General features: G+C 28.4%; 1 protein-coding gene across 9 annotated transcripts in view; it reads left to right on the forward strand.

The window, feature by feature from the left end:
• The window catches only part of LOC143078726 (septin-7-like), a 54,951-nt gene extending 45,419 nt beyond the window's left edge, over positions 1 to 9,532 (forward strand). For 6 of the 9 annotated variants that reach the window (XM_076253668.1, XM_076253661.1, XM_076253666.1 and 3 more), the window contains one exon: positions 6,529 to 9,532. In XM_076253668.1, coding sequence (XP_076109783.1) covers positions 6,529 to 6,568 — 40 coding nt within the window. In that variant the 3' untranslated portion in view covers positions 6,569 to 9,532. Of the gene's footprint in view, positions 1 to 2,481; positions 5,150 to 6,528 lie in introns of those variants that run through there. The other 3 variants (XM_076253663.1, XM_076253662.1, XM_076253667.1) reach the window with 1 other exon arrangement.
• The last annotated feature ends 1,600 nt before the right edge of the window (positions 9,533 to 11,132 follow it).

Consider the following 11,132-nt stretch of genomic DNA (forward strand, 5'->3'; position numbering starts at 1 on the left):
ATGCCCCATTTATGGGCCTTATGTTTTTTGGTATGTGTGTCTGTTTTGTACAATCGGTCCATCTGTCCCACTTCAGCTTAAAGTTTTTGTTCAAGGTAGTTTTTGATGAAGTTGAAGTCTATACATGCTCCTTATGATATGATCTTTTAATTTTAATGCTGAATTAGAGTTTTTACCTCAATTTCACGGAAAACAATAGTGCAAGTGGGTCATCTGTGTACTATGGCCACATTCTTGTTTTTAATAAGCATTATACATACAGGTGAGACATATATCTGTGTCATCAGTTAAATTTCTATATAAATAAAGTAAATTTTAGGTATCACATTACAAAGTTTATAACTTTATCATTTATTAAAGTGGATTTTTTTTTAATGAGATTTTCGAAACAATATTTTCCTTTTTGCATGCTCCTTGTAAACTATTGAGACAAATAGAATGAACTACTAGTTAAGAAATATTTTTAATCAGATCATCACAGATTTATATTCATCTCTTCCTGCTTATTCATATTCCCTCACACAAGGCGAAGGATATGTCTTGCACATCCAGTCTTATTCAAGCTACATTGAATATGCTTTGCCTGATTATAGTTCCAAGTCCTTACAGAAAAAAAGGTCAAAATAAGAATGCATTATCAGTGTAAACTTAAAGGGCAGAATTAATTCTGCATTATTTCCAGTTTAACCAAGTTTTCTTATTAGAAATTTCTAATTTAAAAAAAAACAAAAAAACAATTAACCATAATTAATATGCAGTGCTGTTAATTTTAATCTATAAATAGATAATTCAATTAATGCTGTTTATATATTTTACCATTACTAAACATGATATGATACTAAGATGGGTGAAAGTTCTTAAGTGCAGACATAAATTGATTTCGAAATGTTAAGTCCTGATACTGTGGATTCATTTATTTTCGTGGGTATCAATTTTCGTGGATAGAGAAAAAAAGACGTTTCGTGGTATACGTAAATTCGTGGATTGCTGATTACAACACCAAAAAATTAGATACGTAATTCGTGGATTTCCTTTTGATTTAGGAGATCAAATAACCTCCTTGTTTTGATCAATAATAAAACAAAACAAAAAAGAAGGAATTCATTGAATTGTCAAAATCCTCGCTTGGTCATTCTAGGTTAAAGTGCTCATTGATAACTTCGATTACAATAATGGACAGAGACAACTAATTAATTGTTTGTTTTACAATTTATAAATTCTTGTCTGAATTCTATAAGGCATTCAAAACTTTATGATTGAAAGCTCATTTCCCTAATCACGATATAATAAACAGTGGTATAAGTATAAGGTGTGAAAATAAATGTTCCTGTCATAAACAATATTACCTACGGGCAATATCTCCGTACTTAATCCTATTGATTTTTAATCACTGGTAAATCAAACTATGACACGGTAATTAACAACTTGCAATTTTAATCAATTTTAAAAAGTAAATTATCACTGATATTCGATAAATTTATTATAGATTTAATCAAATACTTGTATCTTCTTTCAATAAAAAAACACGTGTTATGTTACAATGTTCATCGCTAGTCAACACTATACTAGAACTGCCTAACATAACCGGAAATAAACATCCGACTCCATACACATTTCTCGGGATTATTCTTCGTTGAATTCTTAAATTCGTGGTTCGCTGTGACCCACAAAACCCACGAAAATTGGTATACCACGAATAAAAATGAATCCACAGTATATGAATATAAAAAAGAAGACGTGGTATGATTGCCAATGAGACAACTCTCCACAAGAGACCAAAATAACACGGAACAACTATAGATCACCGTACAGCCTTCAACAATGAGCAAAGCCCATAGGGCATAGTCAGCTATAAAAGGCAAGGAATTGAAAAATGTAAAACAATGCCTATATTTTTTGTTAACTTGTACAAAAGGAGATGCAGAAAATATTATAAAGAAACAGTATCCCAATGACAAAGGTAACCAGAAGACTTAAATATAAGTTGACAGATCATATTGGTTAACTGAATTATTGGTGCTAACTTGACACTGCATCAGCCAAAAAAAATTAAAAAAAATTAGAGATACACACTCAAAATTGTTGAATGCTCTTAAAAAAGTTGTTAGTGTTCTGCTGTCCTTATTTCATGTATTGCAGTTTGGAAGAGAAATTTATTTAAGAAATGGCTGCTTCTTTTTGTAAATTCATTGGGGTGTAAAAGTGTTGACCGAAGTACATTTTGTATGACGTCTTCATTCTAAAAATGTATGCATGGTCAAGGCTTTTACAACTCTTTGAAATTACTAAAAGAAGCATTCAATACTTATAATTACAATTTTTCGCTATGATCATGAAACATGATTACCATCAAGTTTTTCTTTTATTTACCTGTGCACTTTATTGTGGAAATGTGTGTCATCATGTATGTTACAATTTGTGCTATTCATTTTAAAACAAAGATTGAGAAGAGACTTACTTTTCATTTTAATTTGATTTCAGCTCGCACAAAAAAGACAAGAAAAGGCTATTTTAGTAAATGACACTTTATCTATGACGAGACTCAACATTGGCAGTGTTTGCTATACTTACAGTATTGTTTTATTGGAAATGAAATAGATACCATAGAACAATAACAAAAGGTGCTGAAATTTTGCTGCAAGATTGTAGTAAGGATTAGATTGTGATGACAGTATTAAAGACAGCCAAAGACATTGTTGTTTGCATGGTCAGGATAATCCAATACTTGATAAGAATTATTTTTGTTCACAAACTTTGATTTTGGACAAGAATGATTTCATTTAGTAAGCTCAGACAAATTTAAAAACTATGATAAAGATTTAAAGCTATTTCTTAATCTACCACCGTTTTGTATTTAAAATATAATAGTATGCATCAGTGCTGCTACTAAGCATAATAAATTTCTTGTTAAATTTAATAACAATGAAATTATTAAGGTCATAATTCTGTTTTTAAAATGAATATAGAATTATTGAGCTAGTTGTGGAATAAAGATTTAGTGCTATGTTTGTGAAAAAAACCACACAAATTTTCTTTACATTTATAATTTGATACCCATATGTCTACTCGTTTCCATTGTTTATCAATTTTAATGCTGCCTGAACAATTTTTACCTCTAAAACCTTTCTTGTCTGTATGTTATACAGTTCAAAACCTTGAGTATTGTGTAATACCACTGTGTGTTTCATGAAAAGTATTTTGACCAGTCTTGTCTTGGATTACATTTCATTCTGTATTTCCTTCATGTTTCTAGACTAAGTCCATGTAAATTGTTTTTGGTTTATGTTTGTCATCAAAAGATATATGTGTTGTTTTTATATTTTGTACAAATATGTATTGTTTTAATGTATTTATTAACATTCAGTTTCAAAATAAAATTTTGATATTGTTTTGTATCAGCTGTGAAATTAAGTGTCTCAACAAAACACAAAAATCGTGTTAAAACAATAAAAAAATATGTTGAGCTTGTTCATTTAAGGTTTCACATTAGGGTTGCACATATTAATTTTGCATATACTAAGGTAATATCTTGCCTAAATTAACTTCATGTATGTTTATTTAGTGTCCTACAAATGAATGGCAGGAATTTTAATTATATTATTTAAGGAATGACTGTAATAATTTATCTGTCTATGAAGAAATAACATAAAAAATGTGGTGCACACTGAATAACCCGTGTAGCAGGTTATTTTTAAGTGTGCATCACATTTTTTATGTTATTTCTTCATAGACAGAAAAAATATTACAGTCATTTCTTATAATTTAATTACTGCCATTCATTTTAGGACATTAAATAAACATACATGAAGTCTAAATTCCATTTGAAACTGGAGTAAAGCATGAAAAAACGTTGATGACGTCACGGTCAAAAGACAAAATTATGTCTATGAGCTGATAAACAAAACAATGTTACCCAATCTGAAGACGTGTTACATCCAAAATTAAATTATTGTTATTTATCATATTTTTATATCTTCACTTACATCAAATATATTATTTTTTTTGGTTTTATAATTTTTGGGTTATTTAGTATATTTTTTTTTTTTTTTGGTATTCTTGGTGAACATTTCATAACTGATAAAAAAAATTAAATTAAAAAATTAATGCTAGCATTTATTATCATTTTACATTTAAATATATTTTTATATTTATTATAGTTTTTGTCTGCACATCAAATGAGATATTTCAAGATTTATCCATTGTATGGGTTCAAATTTCATATAAATGAACATAATTGGAGAAGACATCTTACAACTCTTTGTATGCCTTTGTTTTATTGCGGAGGACAGTAGTAGTGTACAAAATTACAGAGTCAAATTGCTTGGCTTACATCGTTTTCTGCTTTGAGTACTCTTTGATTGTTTTAGTTCTTATTTGTTAAAGTTGGAAACATTATATTTACAAACAATCAGTCTACTTAAAACAATAATTTTCATTTGAATGTAAGCAATAATGTTAAATATCTTAGCAAAAATTGATATTTACCAATTAACTTGAAATATTTATTTGATTTATCCTTTCAATTCAAAGAAAAATCTATAAGTTTCTACATTTTGATGCAAGATATTCTTAATATCCCCGAAATATTGATGAAATTCAAATACCATATAAAAATGAAGTCAAACACGTGTTCATAAATTATTTTTTTCAATCAAAAGTTCTCCATTACTCTCATTCATTGAAATGCTGTGGAGAACAGCTTTCATTATTAATTGTCTAGTCAAAATGTTATTTTTAGCAAAATTCAGATGTATGTGTATCATTGAAATGCCAATATTTTCTATAATTATTATGTATCTAAAGCACAGAATTTGTTTTCTTAAAAAAAATAGTATTGCTCTTTAATATTGTTCGAAATAAATCTGTAATATAAATTAGATATTAAACAAGCCAACATGTTCAATTCATGAACTAATAAGTAAATTGCATTTTATGCAAGTCTTCCTGAGTATATTATTAAACCAATTAACTTAAAACAATGATTAGGTTTTTTTTAAGTTGCTCATTTTGCTTCAATTTCTATGCAGAATCTTCATATGTGGCCATGCTTTATCTTTTGTTTATATTAATTTTGTACTCATTAATAAATGTATTATTGTAATAAAATAAAATATTAAAAAACAGACTTTATAAAAGCTGTATAGATGAATTTTGTCTGTTGTGTTATGTAATATGGTATGATTTTCCTTCCAAAACTGTCACTGTATCTTGGTAGAACAAACCACAAACTGTTAGCCACTACTCGAACAAGTAAGAAGAACTCTACTTTGACAATACATCTTTGTCATTTGTATCAACCTCAATCTACAGGGGGTAATTCAAACATGTCTTGAATGTCCTTAATATTGCCTTTTAGATAGTAGAGGAAACTTGGCCTTCTGAAAAAATATATTTATGTTTAATAACTCATAAATGTTTTTGCCATTGTCAAGACTTGACACAGGCATATATTTTTACCTCTGTACATGTGTTAGCTGGAAATAGGTATCAAGATGTTTTCATAAGTCATCTTTCAACAAATTTGAATGTAGAACTTTTGTAAGCCATAGGACAGGGATACTGTTCTATTTTATAAATTTCACTTTTGTCTTCTAGAGTTCTAGGTGATAATCCGAGTAAGCCATCACTAAGACATTTGAAATATGAAATGTTAGGGACCACTTAACACAGATTTTAATTCAAGACTGACAAATTTCCTTTTTTTCTTTCAAGAATTATTCCCCTTTTTGAAAACAAAAATAGCAACAATGCTAGTTTCTGGAAGATTACTTCAATCGAAATGGACCAACCTATTTGAAATTTGGGAATTATATTAGAATTAACTTAACACAGATCTCGTTTCTATTTGTTTTTCTGGAGTTTGTAATCTGAAAGTTACTGCTACTAGTGGTTTCTAGTTGAGTTATTGTAATATGAAAGTTACTGCTACTAGTGGTTTCTAGTTGAGTTATTGTAATATGAAAGTTACTGCTACTAGTGGTTTCTAGGTGAGTTATTGTATGATCTATAGCAGCTTACAGAGAATTGTTTCTAAAGTTTAGATACTCTAACTGATAGAGTTTGTTGTCTATGCATGACAAAAATTACAAGTCGCTACACTTTCTTTCAGAAATAACCAATGATGGAAATTCATAACATGATTACTAACTGGTGGTCACTAACAGGAATAAGATTAAAACCTTCTAGATTTTATTTCTGATTGGGTTTTGTTTTTATCTGCATCTAAGAAGAATCATAGCCATTTGAAATATTTTAACATCAGCAACATTCTAAGAAAATTTTCCAAAATCATGTAATGATGTAAATAATAGGCATTTTGATATTTGAAAAAAAAGTATAGCAAAGGCTGTTGCGCTGAAGTTAATTACTTGACAAAGAAAAGGGGATTTTGAATGTTAAAACTAAGCAATTGTGATCGGTTGGATATTATGTTTTAATTAAAATATGTAAGTACAATCTTTTTTGAACAGGAAACAATCAATTTACATTTGGCTAATTTTAAATTCAATTTTTATTCTATTTTTTCAGCTCTCACAAGAAAGAAAAGAAAGGCTATTTCAGCAAATGATTTTATATCTATGAAGAAAATCTCCATTGGCAATGGTTGTTATGGAAACAGTATTGTTTTGTTGGAAATGGAATAAATTGCTCACATTACCATAGAAACAATAACAAAAGGTGCTGATATTTTGCTGCAAAGATGTAGTTGGGACTCTATAGTGATGATAGTATTAAAGCTGGCCAAAGACATTGATGTATTCATGGTCAGAAAAATGTTTGAATTGATTTGAAGTAACCAGGTTCTGAAATGTTGGTGTTAGAAAGAAATATTTCATTAAAATAGGTCATAAACACTTAAAACGGATTCAAGGAATTCCTGAACGTAGCACCACTTCTATATTTAAGGATCATTTTATGCATAAGTGATGTAATATAAGCATAATAAAATTCTGATTACATTGTAAAATCTAAAGTTCATAATTCTGTTTCTTAATAAATATGAAATAGTTGAACTAATTTTAGAAAATTAATTAAGTGCTATTTTTGTGCATAAAAAAATGTAAAAATGTCTTTGCATTTATAATTTGGTACACATATGTTTATAAGTATTATTGTACAATATTTAGATATTGCTTATCAATTTGTAACCTAAAAAAATCCTTGTAATTATTTCTATGTAGTAAAATACAAAACCTTAAAGACTCATTTCAAAACCTTTTGTTTAAAACCACTTTTGTGTTTCATTAAAAGCCTTTAGACCAGTCTTATACATCTAATATTGCATTTCCTTCATGAAAGTATTTCTATATAAAGACCATGTAAACATTCTTTTTATGTTTTTCATCAAAGATATATGTGTTGTTTTTATATTTTGTATAAATGTATTGTTTTAATGTATTTATTAATATTCTTTATTCTTTGTCAAAATAAGATTTTGACATTGTTTTAGATCAGCTATGAAGTTTATAGATAATTTTGTACTTAAAATTCATGAAATTGTAGAGAGTATTTTATGCTAATTGTCCAGGTTAGAGTGATAATTTCAAAGAAGGAGGGGTGCCTTTAAGATCAGAATTTCTACTGTCTTGAATTATTTATGATGCAATTCGTGTCTTGGTGTCAATGAAATAAATTAAATTATTATCAAAAAGTTCTTTTATGATAATTTAAATGTCTTAACAATTAGCTTGTACTTGATTTTGCAATATTATTTCCGCAAAAGGGGGACACTTATCAAGTCTGCAAAGGTCACTAGTATTGCTTCCTTAAATACATAAATAAGGGAAAGACAGTAGATAATTTGAAAAAAATATATTTTAAGCTTTCATTGTCAGGCTTTTTCATAATGTTCATTAAAAAACACAAATGTCCTGTAAAAAAATGTGAACTTTGTTCAGCTTATGTCTTAATGGTTTCACATGTAGCAAAAACTATTGCTCCTACATAAACCTCATGATTGTCTTTTTTTCACAATTTAATGGCAGGAAATGTAAATATATCATTATTTATCATATACATGTATTTATATCTTCATATACATTTAAAATTTTCAAGTTCTGAGTTACTTCTATATTTATATTTTTGATATTTCTGGTAAGCAACTCATTTCTCTGAATGGAAAGTTAATATTCACAAGTCAAAGATTATTGCTTGCAATGTTGATCTTAATTGCATTCATTATCATTTTGTAAGTCATCAATGTAAATTACTAAAATTAAAACTAAAAAATGGAACATAGATTCCTACAAGCTACTAGCATTTGAATGTACGTATAGCACAGCAAAGTAGATATTTCATGATAAAACTTTCATTTTATGGATCCAAATATCATGTAAATATATATCGTTGTACAAAACTGCTTACTTCTCCAAGAATGCAATGTTTATATTGCTGTGAAAAGTAGCAGTTATGAAAGATAACATAGCCAAATTGCTTGGCTCATTTTGTTTCTTTTTGCTTAAAACACCTATTTATATTATTGTTTTAAACATATTAATTGATTGAAAAATAATAATATTAAGTAAGGAGTTACTTATCTTAAAAAAAAACTAAAAAGTTTTGAATTTTTAAGCAGTTACAAATAGTTTCTTTGGAAAACAAAACTTAACTGTCGGTCTTGAAAGAACACTTGATTTATACAATTCAATTATAAATTAACAATTGCTATAACAGAAATGATAAATATTATCAAAATTGAAGAAATCCAAATATAATTCAGGAAAATAGTAATTCACACACTTGGTCATTAAAATGTCTTCACATTTATGTCCACCATCAACGTTATACATTATGATATGTTTTAAATGCTCTGAAAAGAGCTTTCATACAAATAAATATTTGTCTAGTCAAACTGAAATTTGTAAAAATATCATGTATATGGGTAGTTCCAATAATTAGTATGCATAAACAACAAAAGTATTTATAAGAAAAAAAACATGTTACTCTCTTATAGATCTATGATAATCAAATAGCAAGTTTTCGTGGTATCCAGTGTTAATGGTTTATATACTTTAATATAAATTTCTTCCTAAGTTCTGTATATGTATATAAAGGTAAAGTAGCATGTGAATAAGGAGATCAATTGTGATTTCATATACAAGGCAATTATTTTGCTATTTTAAAACAGGTCTTTTCAAATTTGAGTGAAGATATTTCTTCTTAAAATTTCATTCATAGAAAATATGAATTGTTATTAATTATATTGTATACCTCCATAGAGTTCATGTGACAACACAATTTTGAACCATATTGGATGTTGTCTAAATTTGAGATTAAAATGAATGTTAAAGAGACAAAGTTTTGAATTCATTGACTATATATCCCCATGCCTTATGCAAGTCTTCCTCATATTTTGTAAAACCGTTCAGCTTATAAGACAATAATGAATTCGTTTTGTTTAATAGCTTATTTTGCTTCTATTTCTATGCAGAAACTTCATGTGAACATTTCTTTATTTTTTGTTCATATTAATTTTGTACTTATTATAAATGTTTTATTGTAATAAAATAAAAATAAACTTTATAAAAGCTGTGTAGATGTATTTTGTTTGTAACATGTCAGTAATCGTTCTTCTGAAAGTTGTGGTACATTTGAAATCAAACACAAAATCTGTAGCCACCAGGGATAAGGGGGTACTACATTATGACACACACCTATGTCATCTGTTCATGTGTTAAATAGTAAAATTACAAAAATTCTGAACTCTGAGGAAAATTCAAAAAGGATAGTCCCTAATCACATGACAAAAGCTCAAACACATCAAACGAATGGATAACAACTTGTCATATTCCTGACTTGATACATGCATTTTCTTATTTAGAAAAATAGAGGACTTTAATCTATAGGGTACAGCTCAACTAAATTTAGGATGGACCTTAACAGTACTTTGTTTCATTCTGATCAGAGTGGGAAACTTTACTGTCAGATGTAATTATTATTTAATCTGACCTGGCACTTTTGTTTTCTCATTTTCAGCCTATTTACCACATAAAAAAAGATTGACATGCCTGGTGCCTCAGACACCTTGTACACATACTCCACCTTTAGACCATTGTTGGTAAGGAGACCCTCTACATCTTTTCCTCTTATGTGTGGATATGGAAATCCTGTACAGCTATAACCCTTTTCCATTTGTCATATTCCTGACTTGCTACAGGCATTATCATATTCAGAAAATGGTAGATTAAACCTTGTTTTAAAGCAAAGAAGCACAAAAAAAACATATATCAAATTTAACAACCACGTTCATTGCTTACATATTTTTATATGACCGCAAAAATTTGAAAATTTTTTGGTCGCATATTGGTATGACATAGGCGTCATCGTCGTCTTTGTCGTCGTCCGAAGACATTTGGTTTTCGCACTATAACTTTAGTATAAGTAAATAGAAATCTAAAATTTAAACACAAAGTTTATGACCATAAAAGGAAGGTTTTTGGGAGTTTTGGTCCCAACAGTTTAGGAATTAGGGGCCCAAATAAGCATTTTTCTTGTTTTTTTTCACAGAAATCTATGAAATTTTAAAATAAGGTTTATGACCACAAAAGGAAGTTTGGGATTGATTTTGGGAGTTTTGGTCCAAACAGTTTAGGAATTAGGGGCCAAAAGGGTCCAAAATTAAACTTTGTTTGATTTCATCAAAAAATGAATTATTGGGGTTATTTGATATGCCAAATCTAACCCTGTACTTAGATTCTTAATTTTTGGTCCTGTTTTCAAATTGGTCTACATTAAGGTCCAAAGAGTCCAAAATTAAAGTTAGTTCGATTTTAACAAAAATTGAATTCTTGGGGTTCTTTGATATGCTGAATCTAAACATGTACTCAGATTTTTTATCATGGGTCCAGTTTTCAAGTTGGTCCAAATCGGGGTCCAAAATTAAACTTTGTTTGATTTCAACAAAAATTGAATATATGGGGTTCTTCAATATGCTGAATCTAACCATATATTTAGATTTTGGATATTGGACCATAATAGGTAAATGTTTAATTTAAAATTTTTTAGTTTAAGTTCTTAGACCACATTCATTCCGTGTCAGAAACCTTTGTTGTGTCAACTATTTAATCACAATTTAAATTCAGAGCTGTATCAAGCTTACATGTTGTGTTCATACTTACCCCAACTGTTCAGAG

This window comes from Mytilus galloprovincialis, chromosome 6 (genome assembly GCF_965363235.1).
Source record: "Mytilus galloprovincialis chromosome 6, xbMytGall1.hap1.1, whole genome shotgun sequence".
NCBI classification, from domain to species: domain Eukaryota; kingdom Metazoa; phylum Mollusca; class Bivalvia; order Mytilida; family Mytilidae; genus Mytilus; species Mytilus galloprovincialis.